This window comes from Mizuhopecten yessoensis, unplaced genomic scaffold (assembly GCF_002113885.1).
Source record: "Mizuhopecten yessoensis strain PY_sf001 unplaced genomic scaffold, ASM211388v2 scaffold716357, whole genome shotgun sequence".
NCBI classification, from domain to species: Eukaryota; Metazoa; Mollusca; class Bivalvia; order Pectinida; family Pectinidae; genus Mizuhopecten; species Mizuhopecten yessoensis.
In genome coordinates this window covers 72,880-89,515 of record NW_018480076.1, presented here as the reverse complement: position 1 = coordinate 89,515, position 16,636 = coordinate 72,880, and the positions used below count along the sequence as shown (strand labels likewise).

At 36.3% G+C, this 16,636-nt stretch overlaps 1 protein-coding gene across 1 annotated transcript; it reads left to right on the top strand.

Moving 5' to 3' along the window:
• The first annotated feature begins 2,928 nt into the window (after positions 1-2,928).
• Positions 2,929-16,206, top strand: LOC110443677. The gene is made up of 13 exons (XM_021488045.1): positions 2,929-3,540; positions 6,021-6,713; positions 6,967-7,133; positions 7,631-7,711; positions 9,276-9,367; positions 11,653-11,816; positions 12,512-12,601; positions 12,981-13,107; positions 13,931-14,006; positions 14,419-14,476; positions 15,298-15,380; positions 15,571-15,646; positions 15,908-16,206. The coding sequence occupies exons 1-13, from the start codon at positions 3,376-3,378 to the stop codon at positions 16,190-16,192; spliced, it is 2,157 nt and encodes a 718-aa protein (XP_021343720.1). The 5' UTR covers positions 2,929-3,375; the 3' UTR covers positions 16,193-16,206.
• The last annotated feature ends 430 nt before the right edge of the window (positions 16,207-16,636 follow it).

Genomic DNA, 16,636 nt, shown 5'->3' with positions numbered 1-16,636 from the left:
TCTAGATATCTCCAAAATATGTGTAGAGAAAGTTATTAGTGCACAAACTTTGATAATAATACACCTCACGATGTGTAAGCTGATTAGAGGTGCATATACACGTATACATTCCATACTCCTTGGTACATAAAGCTGTATTTATAAATTTCCCCTTGGCGTTTTAAGATGTTTTCAATGAAGAACCTAGATATAATCTGTTTACGTAGAGTGTGGTAAAGCTCAGAGGGGTCTCGGCATTCAATGCACATTCAAATTAGAGCCATTCACCTCACACATAAAACTTCTATTATATCTGTCGACATGGAATACAGTATATTATATATAGACATTTTATCAATGATTAGTTCATAGAAGCATTAAGAAACCGATTTGTGTTTCTGATACTATAGGATTCTAGTAATAATGAGGAAAGTATTAACGTCTTTAAGTTTTATCTCATTATTAAAGTTTAATTAGCACATACACACATAAGGTTTTTAAATGTATTGGCATATCTAAATAAAATCTTCTTGAACAAACCTTAACTTTGAATATGTATGAACATGAACCCCGTATACATGATAAGAAAGGTAGCGCAGTGGACAGCCATTAACGTTTTACCAAGACGGCTGTGGTTCATTGGGTCACCGTCCTTCTTCGGGTACTCCGGTTTCCTCCCAACTTGATAACCAATGCGCACTTCCTCCCGGGCCAGCATATTCTATAATTGTTGTAAATTAAACGAAGTTTAACAATGCTGTCTACGTTGCCTTCATTTTAAAAGCCGTGCCATTGCCTTCCCTGAAGAAGTAAATGTTGCGACTTAAGTTTTGTTCCAATAAATGATATTTGCTAATGATCGCTATTAAGACATTCTTACATTCCTTTTTCTTAAAAAATGTAAAAAAAAAATACCACTTGTTCATGTTTACATTACCTTGTAAATAAACAAATCAATGCCAGTAACCTGGGAGAAACCTTGTACTGTTTATCAGGTCTGTGCGCTACCTTCAGGTCGTTTTAAGGTCAGAAAATCGTAATATTTATCCTGTTTTGACAATATAACAACGATTACGGTTTATCCGATTAAACTGATAATTTGCCTCAGAAATGACTTATTAAATATATGTCTGAACGATATACTGATAGAAAGCGCCCGTTACCTGCGATCATCTGTTCAGCGGTGTGTACAATAAGTACACTTTATACTTACCATTAAAAGTATACATCAAACTATAATGATGAGTCATTATTGAAAAATCGACTTAGGAACACTTTATTTGCGTAAAATTACCCAAAATTTCTGTTATTTGATAAGTGATCCAACGTATACACGTAGCACATTACACATCCTCGATATCCAGGGTAACGCTCACTGTTGCTCTCTGCACCCCTGGAATATGTCATGGCACGCGGCTAGCTATTTGATTGTGTCAGGTAAAAAAAAACTAACCAATCGCTAGGCTGATATATGTCCTTTGAAGATTACAGAGGAGCGACGCCCGACTTCACAGCCAATACGTTTTACCGTTACGCGACCGCGGGATTCTTTTGATGTACATCACAGGATCAAACTAGTCTTCTCGTCTCATCCACATGGCGGTGCACACCGAGCCTTCAATCCTGCAATTCCCTATTCCAGGGGTGTCAAGAGCGAAAGTGAGCGTAATCCCTGGATATCGAGGATGCACGTTACAGCACGTACGACATAATCAGACACAATGTATTGACATTGCCGGAAATGAAATAAATGTGAAAAATGGAAAGCAAGTACATATGAAGTGATCAAAGGAAAAAACAGAAATCCAAGAATCTCAGTAATAAAAACGAACACGTTTTTTTCAAACTTGTCAATGCATGCATGTTTATGTAAGCATTTGGGTGGAAAAGTCTACGATTCAAGGAATATTTCTTATAGCTGTCATAAGACGTATTAGCACAAAACACCAAACCAAATCCCCACCGATACGCTGGAATCATGTCATAGTTAGTTCGTATCCAATGACTAGTTGTGTATTTTTAGTTTGACGAAGACTATATACAAGAGAGATGGTCACAATCATCATCTCATTGAAAGATATTCTACTCCTCGTGCGATATGAAGATTGGTGTCTTTGATAGTGTGTCTTGTAATTTCTTTTTCACCACCCCTTTCTCTCTTTGATGACATGGTTTACTTGTATTTAACATATATGTTCATGTCGGGTGTAGCTAATGAAGCAGAAGACGCTTAACCTTCCGGAACACCTAATCGGAGTCTTTTGCACTTTTTCAAAGATCTCAATGTAGCTTTTTTCTTCATATTCTGCAATGGGTTTATAGATTTTGAGTTCGAACTACGTTGTTTAGTAAGACTTCGATATATGAAATATGAAATATCAGCTGCTTGATGGAAGAAGTCGTCGTTGTTTGTCCAGACAAAAATTTGCTGGGTATACATACTTTTTAAAGAACGACGGAATACTACACATGTATGTATTTATAAAACACGTACTTAAGCGAGAAATTTTCTTACGGTAATTAAGGGCGCATCCATTTTGTGATACCCGTAAGGTCAGTTCCTTACATGTACGTATGAGCGATATACTCTGCATGATTCTTTTTTTTTTCAATAGGAAGAATTTTAAGACAGCAAATATTTGCTTCAGTTATCGAAATACTAGATTGCGTGTCCTAAGTAAGACATTTGTAGATTTATTAGATGTTACTGCGACGATGGGTGATTACCTGCGCGACACTATTAGCTGATCAGTATTTAATGTTAACTATTGATACAATGTATATAAATCCCACGTCTACCCCCGCTTTATGGTGTCTCGACTGACGTCTTCCCTAATGTACATTCACCGATAGGATCACGTGCTTGGTACACCCAGGTAGCCACAGTCGGTGCTAGGAATGGGTATACGATCTCATTCAGCGAGATTCGACTAATAGGTATACTTAGTTGCGTTACTGTATCTTTTGTGGCCGCTCCTGATTCGCCGATTAGAAACTTACAATATGAACAATTACCCTTGGAGCCCAATTGGACTGTGTAACAGTTAACAACGTTAGCAGTGATAGAGAGTAAAAATCTGTTTTTGTTGTTGTTGTTGTTGCTGCGCATGCTCAAAAGCACGTGAAAGTTTTATTGTCAAAACCTAGTCATCATTGACCGCTTCGATCGTAACCGAGAAGATTGTTCTGTTATAAAGCAGGTACTTTCTTTTTAGCTGCAAACACACCTTGGAGTGGTTGACGTATTTACCAGTAGTCCATGAACGGGTAAACAGGATACGATCTTGATGAATAACTTCGCGTGGAATCACGCGTGACGTTCTTGCCGAAATGTGATAAATAAGTAACGAATTCGAAAGAAAGTCTAATTTTGTGAGAGCCATTCAAAAAAGCAACATGTCCGCTAATAATTCTACAGCCTCTGGATTAGAACTCATATCGCACAGATCGACGCCAACATTGGCAGGACATTCTGACATCGAACACCCTAGACACACTTACAAAGACGGGTTCTGGGAACCTCCGGCCGACTATCAAGACGCCGCGGTTCGGAGGGACGAGGTTGGTACAATGTAGAACCAGGAAACCTGTAGTTTTCCCGGGATTGTTACATTTGTTGTCAGGGATATACAGGTGTCTTTAAAATTAATTAAAAGTCTGTTCAGAAAGGTTTTTCTTGTCAAGCCGTCTACTAAAGAATACTTGTAGGACTAAATTTGATGACTGTCTATTAGGTATAATCAGATTATTAAACAATGTTTCACGTTCAATTCAAGTTTTTTGATCCCGTACCTTAATTAACTCTTAATTTGGCGAATAATTCGGATATGAATTTAAGCAATCCATTGAACGACAAGAGCTATATTCACTCAAATGCTTCGGTAGGTTATCTTTTGTAAGGTTAGCAAAAAAACTTACTTGCAAATGTGATTAGCGTTTCCAATATAGAAATAAACAGTTTTAACAAAATGTGTATTGGAAAATATTGTATACTTTCGATAATAGACCTTTTTGCCTTCTATGTAGTTTAAAAACGTTGATCATATTAAACTAAACGACAATATGAAGCTGGACTTGTAATCTTTAAAAGCATAAGTCGCCCAGTAACCAGCGTGAAATATAATTTGTCGAGTATGAAGTGGAATATAAATGTAATAAAAACAAAATTAAAACACTTGCATGTTATCTATTAACTTCCTAACATTACACTGCATTGTTTCTGAATGTAATCTACCATATTACAGTTCAAATGCATTTCATGTTCATTTGACTCCGGGCTGTATATGTATATATATATAAAAAAAAAAAAATGAGAAAAACCGGGCTGTTCATGTACATTTCTGAAAAAACCGGGCTGGAGGTGGAAGGGTGTTGGGGGAAGAAGCAGATTAAACCGTCCTTTGAAAGGGCCCGTACAAAGTGAGTCCCTCTGTTTTTTGCCAATTTCAATTTTTAAGAATAAGTTCTGACACTTTAATTCTGTAGCGTATACCAAATAAGTTGTTTTTATACACGAAACACTTATGATAATAAATATTTGTAGGTAGTAAATGTCTTTATAATGGATACATTATATGGTTTGTTATAAATTATATACTTTGCTAATGTACGTATCGTTTTTAGCGGTATATATAGGTGAGTAGCGTATTTGTGTTTACACATCTGATGCATGACCGAGTTCGTGATGGTGTAGATCAATTATCACAAAAAAACAAATAAATATAACATGAACATGTACATTTCCCACGCACAGTTTTGGTAGATATCATCATACAGCTGTTTTTATCTTAATTATAAGTACGTGGTACGTATGCAGTATCTATTTCTGATTGTCCAATTATGCTTCCTTACCTGTCCAAACCGCACCGTACATAAGACAAGAGACAAAACCGTGTGTGTTTCCGATATAACGACCTATCCTAGATTTCCCTTCCGACTTTAAAACATTCCATCACCTACTTGTATCCAAGATTACTTTAATAGTAAGGAAAAGCTCGGTCATTCATTTAATGTCCTTTCCTGCTGTACTAGGAGCGTGATCCCATCCTTGAAAGCTTAATAGTCACTGTTATGTACGGAAATGCATTGCAAACTTTGGTTAAAAGCAAAATATTTATCAAAGAAAATTAAAAAAAAAATGTCTACAGACCTACCTTTTTGGCATGTTACCTGAAACACATATAATGTTTGGTTTGACCTAAACAGGAAATGAAAATAAAAGCCTTTTTCCCATGAGCCTAACTCCTGTATACATTTCCGTTTCAGTTACAATACAAAATTAATAAACAGTCTCAGATGAACGAAAACAACTATGCCTATGTTTATATCAAGGTTTTAATAACTGTACGATTATTTTGATTTGGCGGGGTGTTATTTAAGTATGTCTCAATGTCTACTGTATAGTTCTGCAGCTTTGCGGAATGTTATTTTGCGTTTAATTAGAAATCAATACGTATCTGCACAATGCTGAATTTTTGGTTAGCAGTGTGTTAGGTTATCTGTCGTGTGTTAGGAGGCACGGTAATCTGTTAGTTGTAGGACGCCGGGCTTGTGACGAAGGGTTGCGGGTTCGAATCACGGCACGGCACGGCACTGTGTTGTATCTTTCAGCAAGATACTTTATTCCGCTTGTTCCAGTCAACTCAGCTGTTAATGAGTACATGGTTGGGCAGTGCTAGAGTTGTAGAATGCTAGCTGTGAGCGCCAAAATGGCAGCACCGGCTGTATACGCTCCCCAGGGAGTTGAGACAGATATTGGCTGTTCGCAAAGGTGTTCGCAAAGGCCCTATAATCACGGATAATAAGTTGGGAACCGCTTTGAGACGACCTACGAACTAGGTTGTGATAAAGCGGTATATAAGAACCTCGAATTATGAATATCATCAAAATTCGCAAAAAAACCGACCACGATGATCAATTCATATACATTATATTTGGTATATTTGAGATAATATCTCTGTATACAGTATATATTGAACGTTGATATTGTGGTAACAGGACGAATTGATTCTGACAAACTTCTAATTTTCCTTCCCATACAGGACCAGCTATCGGTTGACACAGTTGCTTCTAATGACTCCAATAAATACAAGTCCTTCAGTAAGTTGATAAAGCGGTTTTCCGAGAAGACGTCTATGCAAGGTGTTCCGTACATCAACAATGCCCGACTGTGGTACGCTAAAATGATCTGGAGTTTATTACTGGTGATAGCTATTGGCTGGATGTGTTTTCATCTCTTCTATCTTATCACACAGTTCGTGCAATGGCCGAAACAAACAAAAATAAAATTAAGTTTCAGCAATTTAGAAATGCCAGCGGTGACAATTTGTAATGTGAATCCATTGAGAAATTCCGTTTTCGACAGAGCATCGCTTCCGTTACAGGAACTCATCAAATACGTTGACCCGAAAGGTTTTGACAACGACGAAGAGGATGATGATGATGAAGAGCAAACAGTTGCTGAATCTCCGAACCCAAACGTAACCGGAACCGGAAGTACCCCTGCTTATAATACGGATGGTTACGGAACAGGCAATGTTACTAATACACATGGTACCAATGTTACCGAAAGTGGTGTTACTGATTCCGTTGTTAATGGAACAAGTCGTCCACAACACAGAAATGCTACAAATGGTACTGGAAACGGAACGATAAACGCGTTTGGTGACGGTTCTCTTCGTACAACTTCAAGACCCCGCACGCCAGGGACGGGTGAGGCCGGACAGCCTCCCTCTGTAAGTAGATTGTCAGACGTAATAAAGGCTTCAACTCAATTATCATCGTTTATTCATAAAAAAACGACACATTTTTTTTCATTCTAAAAGTCATTTTAAACTGTGTTTTTAATAAAATATCAATAATCTAATGGAATTCGGGTTCTCTTTTAACAGCTTGTTGTTTTCACTATGTTTTAAAATGTGTTCTCCTGAGGACGAAAACACATAGTGCCTTTTGTTACACAAATACTTTCGGTTCCTCTTGCTTCAGAATCGGAGAAAACGTTTCGTTGATGACTTCGACAATGACAAGATAGACGAATACCTAGATTATGACGAGGACGACTTCCGGAAGAAAAACGAGCCACCGAGACCACCAAGGGACCCGATAGCTAATCTGGAGGACACCTTCCGGTCATTATACAGCAACGAAAAAAGGTACAGTCTTAATTTCGATTCATGTCTTAAATATGAAATGAAAAAGGGGATATTGTCTTAGAAATGAATAGATGATGTTAAAAAGTCACTGTACACATTGTATTAGGGTTTTCAAAGTTATTTTTGTAGATATTATTTATTGACCAATATAGTGCTTTTTCATCTATAAATCTATATAATATCGTCCTATATATTGGCCAGTCAAAGGGTATTCTTTAATAATAGAGCTGTATGATTAGAAAATAAGGAAATGGTTAATGTTAATCGCGTTTTGTAAATCTACTATTCTGGGTCGCAACGCCGTGATATTAATTAAAGAATCATTAAGAAAATAAAGAGGACCCGTTGTACATAGCTCTGTGTCTATTGCTGTTTGTATGCTGTGTAAATTGACGATCGGTTCTACTGTCAAATTACATCTTGTAAAAATAAATAAATGGCTTAACCCAGTGGAACCATGTATAATAGTCGCTAACCACTTCTGTTACTGTCACCAGGATGAATCGGGTGGATATGGGTCACCAGATCAAAGATATGCTCATCAGCTGTTCCTTTGACGGTTACGAATGCTTCCCCGAGTGAGTATTACTTAACTTTGTTGTTTTAGTAAGTCACATGTAATGCTTTATGTTGCCGAAATAGAAAACTACATGTGATGATATGTGCTGGGAACTGTCGTCAACAAATCCCAGGATTCCGTGTGGTATTTTGCTTAAGAATATGTCCCAGGGTTCATAGCGCTGATCTGCATGTGTGTCCCATGATTCCTTGAACGACTAGCTATTCCCCTTTTCATGGATAGATATGACGTTCCACATTCATCCCCATATAAACCTTGCATAATTTTACATTCTCTGTCACCGGGGTCATTGTGTTACTCCCAATTCGAATCCCAGTATTCCCTGAAAGTCTTAGGGTTCTTTGCAATGCTCCAATATCTCAATTTTAATACGGCTTTAATTAATGTTGAACGTTTGCTCAGGTGGGGAAGGCAGTGTAGTCTGTCCCCATGTCAGGACATACCAAAGTACTTAACAATGGTAGTTGTTATTCCCTATTTAACGTTCAGTATTTAAGGTAAAAGCAACAAGTTGGCACTCGTCTTTATAGTGTTATCTTACTGAAATACCAGTAAGATAACACTATAAAGTCGGCATTAGATCCGCGCTATCACAAGGAGGCAATTACACCAACATACCATGTCTCCAGCACACATACACACACGCACGCATACATTACACACATGGAGGCATGTGCTTAAATGACCTTACCTGTTGATTGGACGTTACACCTTAAAAAACCAAACCAGACCAATCTTATTACTGCTCGTCATTTATTAATGCCACTTTAGCTGTTTTTCGCCTGTAGAGTCTGACTCCTCATTCAACATCGTGATTTATCTAGCCACTGTTAGTGCTGTTATTTACCAGGTTTAACTAATGTTACGCACTTGTGAAGACTATTATTCCCTTATGTACAGGACATTGAGTCTCTTAATGTAGTCTAGGAAGGAAGCAGCATCGTCACCTTCTCGTCGGCCAATTTGATATATAAATAGATATAGCCTGGTGGTCACATCTCACAGTACAGTATCACCTACGGTAATTTGGCGTTCTCAAGAGAAGGTCACAACACTCATTAACACAGCATGTAATGACACCTTAGATCTAGTTCTTGTTGTTGAGAACGAAATAAACGTATCTTCCACTAACCCATTCACTGATGTTTTGTCCACTTAGTACCTATGCATCAACTGCGTTAGCCTTGGTTTGTGTTACAGTACTTTTACCATGTACCAGACTATGTTTTGATGACAGTTTTACCCTAAGTTTGTGTTACAGTACTTTTACCCTGTACCAGACTTTACATTGATGACAGTTTTACCCTTAGTTTGTTTGACAGTAATTTTACCCTGTACCAAACTTTATATTGATGACAGTTTTACCCTTAGTTTGTGTTACAGTACTTTTACCCTGTACCAGACTTATATTGATGACAGTTTTACCCTTAGTTTGTTTGACAGTAATTTTACCCTGTACCAGACTTTATATTGATGACAGTTTTGCCCTTAGTTTGTGTTACAGTATTTTTACCAGGTACCAGACTATATATTAAAGGTTTTACCGTTGGTTTGTTTGACAGTAATTTTACCAGGTACCAGACTATGGAGTACGGCAATTGCTACACGATCCAATCATCAGCCTTCACATCCAAAAGTTCAGGTCCAAAACACGGTACGTCCAGCTTTAGAAATAGTGCTTGTACCTACATAAAATAAGAAGAAAGGAAAGTATACACCAAAGCAATCTATATGATGATTATTATTGTCATTTTATAGGTAGGTATTGCTTATATTTTGCGAGTTAACTTGAATGAAATGAAGTTGAATTATTTTTTTCCCCGATTTTTTTTTTGGTCGTGGCAGATTTAAATTTATATATACACTAGTGGTATTTGTTTCCGTCCATGAGTTAAAATCTCGCTAATAAGTCTCGTGAAGCAACGTCGCGGAGACCAGTATCGGCGATATTTACATAATTAACAGTATATACGAAGTTTGTTCGTAATCGGTACGTTTTAAATTAGTATTAACCAGGTCTATATTCACGGTTCCTTTCGTATTTGTACATTACAAATAATAGTTTCTATTTATAAAAAAAGTATCATTCTTAACTAAGTTTGGTTGGTGGGAGTTTTATCATACCTATAGTCTGTTACACACTCTAGCGCATCTGTCGTACTATCTGACGAACCTGTCAATGGAAATACAGTTTAAAATTGAATTGAAATTGATTTTAATAGAATAAAAGCATTTATTGATTCATTTATGATTAAGTCCTATTAATCCTAAAATGTGGTAGTCATTTATTGGCTGACAAAGGAAGCAATACTTACGTCATTTCAGCTGAACTACAGAAGTGCATAAACTTTTATATATCTCATTCACTTATGTATATAAACATTCGATGGAGGAACAGTTGCAGCGATGCTTTGGACGTCTTCCAAAATACTTTTATAATGTCGTGTCAATTTAAGAAACATACCGTATATTTTCTGGTCGAACATTACTTTCCCACGGAACACATGTTAAATTATTACTATTAAAAACTACCCACAAGGCGATAACTGCCTTCAATGTCGTATACAATACAGACACGTATATGTGTCTATTCATCGATGTAAGTGCCCGTCGTTCAAACATACCTGACAGGACCTACTGGCGTCCTGGTACAAACATACGCCACTATTTCAGGTTTGTTAGTATTTCAGTACGAACCTTTATCCAAACAATGTATTATTAACCCTGAACGTATTTCTTTTGTGGTCATTTAATCTGCCGATTTTGTGGGAGTCCATTGAATCATCTATCAAGCTTGTATTAACACTTATATTTATACAACAAATACTTCGTTCTGACACAAACATTAATACGTATCCGCAAATGGCTTGGTAGGTTTATAAGAGGGTGATATATATTGACATACCAGATCACTTGTAATAGGAGTTTTGGACTTGAGTTAATTCAGTGATTAAACATCTGAAAAATACACTGAAAATATGTATATTGATGAAAGTAACACACCAAGACGTTTATTATTGACATTTACCAATTTATATAACCCTACCGTTGGCGTTCATCGACCCACGTGTAAATACGTGTTAATGTCATCATTATAATGACGTCATTATTGTTACGTAAGCTACCACTGACCCTTCCTTTAAGATGTCTGTTCTATTCTTTAAACAATAACGCACGATTCATACACTTAGCTTGACTAAATGCTTAATAATGATATGTAAATCAAATTTTCTGTGAGATTAAACTTTTTGAAATAGTAAATGCATTTATAAGTAATTTAATAGCTGTCAAACGCAGTTAATACGGATACAAACTTGAGAGTGACAAATAACACATGAAGCGTTAACACGTTCCATTGGTTTTTGTCAAATTCCACTTGGTATTCATATTGACTGTGCATGCTAACTAAAAGCAGTTCAATCAATGCCTAAGTGAATATCAACTGTCAGTTTGAAATACACAAATCATCTATAAGCATGTGGCGGGTTTAACTTCCTCGCAACAGCCAGGACGAGGATGGGTGCCCAGGAAGACACCGTTGGAAAGAGAAATTAGATAGGAAAGAAAAAAAGTAGGAAGGAAAGATAGGAAACGGAATAGAGTTGCGATAGGAGCAGCAGATCAATTTCAGTCAATTCCCTGCTACCTTCGTAGAATACACGGAAGACAACCCCCGATTCTGCAGGGCCCCACATGAGACGCCTGTTAGTACTTAAGATACACATACAGTGGGATGCAGCAGGTCTATTATGTGCTTCTTTAATTTCCCCTTAACAGAAGACAAGAAAGGAAACCATCCCCGAATCTACAAGGGTTGGAGGGGTGCTGGTGGTGGTGAAATTGCACATGTGATGGCAGCAGCCGCTTTACCACCAGAAGAACTTTTACATTATTTAAATCGAGTAGAATAATATTAATAGATATCTTTCTGTATAACAGGGCTGTCTATCATCTTGTTTATGGAAAACGACGAATACCTCCGCGGTTTGACGCAAGGATATGGTGCGCGCGTCACCATAAACGACCAATACTCATTTCCGTATCCGGCTGATGAAGGATTCTTCGTATCGTCTGCGTTTGAAACACACATTGGATTAAAACAGGTAGTGTAGGCTTCCGTTTACTTTAAGGGTTATAACTTTAGAAGAGGGACTGGACGGTTATTAACCTTACTTGTTCCACAGTCGTCTCTAAAATATAAAAGGATTAATTAAATACCAAATGTCACGCGAACGAATTATGATAAAATTACAATTACATCTTTCGCATAAATCATGAAATAATTATAAAAATTATAAACAAGCGAATAACAGGGAAAGAAGAGGGTACCATTTGAAAACAAGAATAATAGAAGCTAGGTACAGAAGTGAAAATAAAGGATAAAAAGGAAAGTGATTTTAAATACAAAAGGAAAATAAGGGAGAATAGACGATATGAACGAATCGAAATCGCTGTTCCTGCTCATGTACCGTTTTTGGATGAAAACTTAGATTGAATCATCTTTTTAAATGACACCGATAATAATAATACTAGGATAGCATCCCTTGTCACCGACAAAAATGGGACGGAGTTGACAGTATATTTGACAATCGCAGACATTTATGAATCTTGAAAAGGATACACATAAAAAAACATGTAGCTGAATTGTTAAAATTACCCTTAAAATTTCATATTATAATATTATAAAGTATGATTTATTTTATACTTCATAATATTTTAAAAATGAAACCATAATTTAGGTTAATATTGTCAGATGAACGGTAATTTTGATTTTAATTTTGATTTTAATCTGCTGTAGATAAACATTGAGAGATTGGGGCATCCATATGGAACTTGTGACGATGGAGTAGAGTTTGAACAACGCTATAGAACCAGGTATTCAAGGCAGGTATGTATTACTCGTATATACTGGTTTTCGTATGATTAAAAGCAAAAGTCAAGTACATCGGATAGGGGTTGTTCGTTTTACAGATTGAAACTGAAAATGTAAAGTGCTAACACATTCGTGTTTACAAAAACATCAGCAATATTTGTCATAATGCTGTTTGAGATATTTTTCTATTCCTACACGGTCAAGAACCATGAACAGTTTGTTGCCGTATTTAACTATCTCAAAAACTACATTGGTTGGTCCTTGTTTTATTGGTACTTGGTACTTTTATTGGTTACAATGTATTTCACTATAAATAATTAGACGTCCTCGCAAAAAGTGCGATAATTGCTTGTCCCGTCATTGCAAACAAGATATTGTTCTGTCTATTTCACAGACCTGTCAGTCTGTATGTCACCAACAAGCTGTGATCGACAGTTGTGGATGCCACGAGAACAATGACGTTGAAGTGTTTTTGCAGTCCTCCTTACTGGACAATATAAAGCGCTGCAAAACGCGTGAAGGTACGTATAGCTACATTGCCATGCAGAGCAATTTCAGGCCCTACAAAGCACGGAAAAGTAAGAATAACTATAAACAATCTTAAGGGCTGCAAAGCCAGGAATGGTAGATAAAACTACATGACCATGCAAAACAATTTAAAGGCGACAAAGCACGGATAGGTAAGTATAGAACTAAACAATCTTAAAGGGACATCACGTTATTTTCCATATGGAGACTCACTTGACATGTTTATGTAGTATTTGAAAAAAGACCAAAAAAATGTTACTTCACCATGATGTATCTTTAAGGCCTTCAAAGCAAAGGAAAGTATATATCGCTACATGTCCGTGCTAGGCAATCCAAAACCAACAAAGTACACATCGCCTGATCGGATTTAAAAAGGTACGAGGTCACCTGCCGGACTACACAGGTAACGGTTTTATCCAGGTACTCTGGTTTCCTTCCAAATGTCGCTTCATTGTAACTTCTTCGGTTCTCGCGATGAGGACCTGACTTTACTTGGATTTGATCTAGATTTTCATGGCGACGTTCGTTGATGAGGCAGAAGACCCTTACCCTTCATTGGTCTTCTTATAAATGCATTCGAGTTGTTTTTTATTCGATTGTTGATGCTGTTGAAAGTAAAATTACATCCATGTACGAGTATTGTACGGGGATTTGCTTTTGGTTACATGTCAATCAGAATAATTTATGTAAATTGGTATTACACTAACATGATGTGCTCGTAAATGCATTAAATTGCCATTTGGAGGTTATGTCATGTGGTACTGAACGGGGAATCTCATTGGAGCGCTCAGTAAAACAGGGGTTTTGTCATTTCAGAATTACAGTGCCAATTTAGCATAGGTAAAGAATTTGAAGACAAAACCAGGGAATGTGTCTGTGAAACGCCATGCAAGTAAGTAATTTTGAATCCTTAGAAGTAAAGGGTTCCAACCATAGTTGTCGCTTATGTATCATGTAGGTATATTCTTTTCTAAATATCGGACCGCAACACTTTTCATGTCACGTTTAAAATAATAAGAGAACCTAATTTTTGCGATGACAAAACGAACAATTAACAAAACAATAACCTAGTTAACTCTACGACTTTGTCACTGAAAAAGTCGACAAACGAGATACAATCACATAGGTGTAACCACCATAAAAGTACAATGTCTTGATTTAAAACTTGATTGGTTTGCAAAAAACAAACAAATATTCATATTCTCGTATATTGATATTTTGTAAGAGTTTCTTCCTTACTGCATATTTATATAGTTTTTAAAAGTCCAGAAAGATCATTTGGCATATTGGGTTTCGTTTTATAGGGAGAAGCAATGGGTGAGATCGATAAGTACAAGACAGTGGCCCACGGAAGCCTACACAGTATGTACACAGAACTTTACTATTTCATAATGCACTTCCATTTGGGTGTACTCGGTTCATGTCGTTGCATCAAATTCGTAGTTTTGTCATCAACTGTTAACTCCTCGAGGTGTATATCTGCCCTGTTTGACTTAAATAACTTTTGTACTGATATTTCTACTGACATGTAAGAAATAAAATGGAATTTTGTGATGGTAAGATTGGTAATAGTTAATTTGCATATGGTAAAGGTGAATTCTGGTTGCAAAAATTTGTTAATGAATGGAAAAAAACGGAAAGAACTGGTTGAAATTGCCTGAAACCTGTCATAAGTTGATTTTTTTTATACTATTAGGTTGTACTTAAGTAATCTATGTTCAATTGCCTTCCACAATTACTCTCCTTCTGTTTCTTTACATCTGCAGTTTTTTCCCTCTGTCTTTCTTTGTTATTTTTTTCTTTTCTTTCTGCCTCAATGCTTCCTTCTTCTTTTGACTTTTTGTTTTTCATTTTTCTTTGTTTTCATTTTTTCTCCTTATATCAAAGCAGTATACATCTTTATATATACCATGCATGTCATATATCAATAGGTTGCATTATATTACTGATGATACATATCAAGCGCGAGTATCATTATACATAATATAACTCTGTTTTGGTATGAAAGATATTTGATTGAATCGAATGGGGTATGCATACAGAAATATGTAAGACTATACTGTATTGAAAAAAACATCTGAAAATAAAACAAATATGAAAAAAGAAGATTGGTAATAGTAAATATACCGGTGGCTATCATATTAATGATAATGAGCTAAAATAAAACTATTTGTTTGTTTCAGGAAACATTGTTAAGAGGGGTGTGTCAGAGAAGGCCACAACAATGTAAAGATCTGATTTCAAAAGCGGACGATCGCAAAATCAGGTGAGTGAATCTTTAATATAACATAAGTTTAGATTTTAGCATGTGTAAAAATGTTTCTTCTCATAAAACATAATATAACACAATTTTAATGTATAAGGACAAAATTAACAGAAAACATTTTTTTTTTTAAATTTCAAACTATCGTTTCCTATTTTAAATGATTAATAATCATGCCTTATTTCCGCTTTAGTTTAAACTTCTTGAAGATAGTGGTGTATTACCAGGACCTGAACCACGAAGAGATAAATGAGGACCCGGAAATTGAGGTAAAGAGAAGTTCTCATTGAATTTCATTTAGGGGTTTAACGGGTCTACATGTCAGCCACCCTTATAATTATAACCTCGTCACCAAGCATTCTTTTTAATATTTCATATTTTCATTGCATTACTAACCTTCTCCTGCCGTTTAAGGAAATGTAGCAGATATCAATTAAGATTGTGTCTCGTTGAATATTATAATTTTTCGAGAATAAAATATGTTTCCCGAATGAGTTTATTGTGATTAAATGTAGACACTTGTATTGTAGACTGCCCAGTTTGCGTCGGATGTGGGGGGAGCCGTTGGCCTTTGGATAGGACTGTCTATTCTGAGTATGTTCGAGGTTTTTCAACTCATTGTGGAGCTGTGTCAGTATGGGATATACAAGTGTAAACACATGGGCAATATGGACAGTAATGACAAACCGGATCTCCCACTGGGGGACCGGAAATCCAATGTGCAGGCGCCTAGTGCCCTGAATTTTAATCAGCCGCAATTTGCCAAAGATTATCTATATGACGGAAGATTTGCAACAGCACGGTATCAGTACTAGAATCATAAAATAAAACAAAATGATGGACAACCGTTAACATGAGTGCGAAGAACGGAGTTTGAACTGCAAGTTTTCAATTTTTGACGTTTTCAACTGCATTACAACTTGTGTAATTAACAAGCAATGCAGTTGTGACTAAATGTCATTACGAAGAAAGATGTTTACGTTTTCATTGATTAATTACGAAGAAAGATGTTTACGTTTTCATTGATTAATCACAAAGCAGCTGAAATGAGGAAAATGGTTTTGTTTTAAGGAGCAAGTTTGCTAAGTATTATTAACAATGTATTATTAAATGTTTATACTAGAGCTTTGTATGGTACATTACGAAATATTGACCTATATTTAATACTGTATTCACTCCCATGAGTGTACTAATTTATTTAAGCTTTGTTTAATTGTCAGGTAGTTTGTTTTAAATGTCCAATTGAGGACAATATTACG

Coding starts and splice junctions, on each gene's coding strand:
- LOC110443677 (XM_021488045.1), top strand. CDS start 3,376: ATGTCCGCTAATAATTCTACAGCCTCTGGATTAGAACTCATATCGCAC. Junction 13,108..13,930: donor GCGCTGCAAAACGCGTGAAG/GTACGTATAGCT, acceptor TTGTCATTTCAG/AATTACAGTGCCAATTTAGC. Junction 14,007..14,418: donor GTCTGTGAAACGCCATGCAA/GTAAGTAATTTT, acceptor TTCGTTTTATAG/GGAGAAGCAATGGGTGAGAT.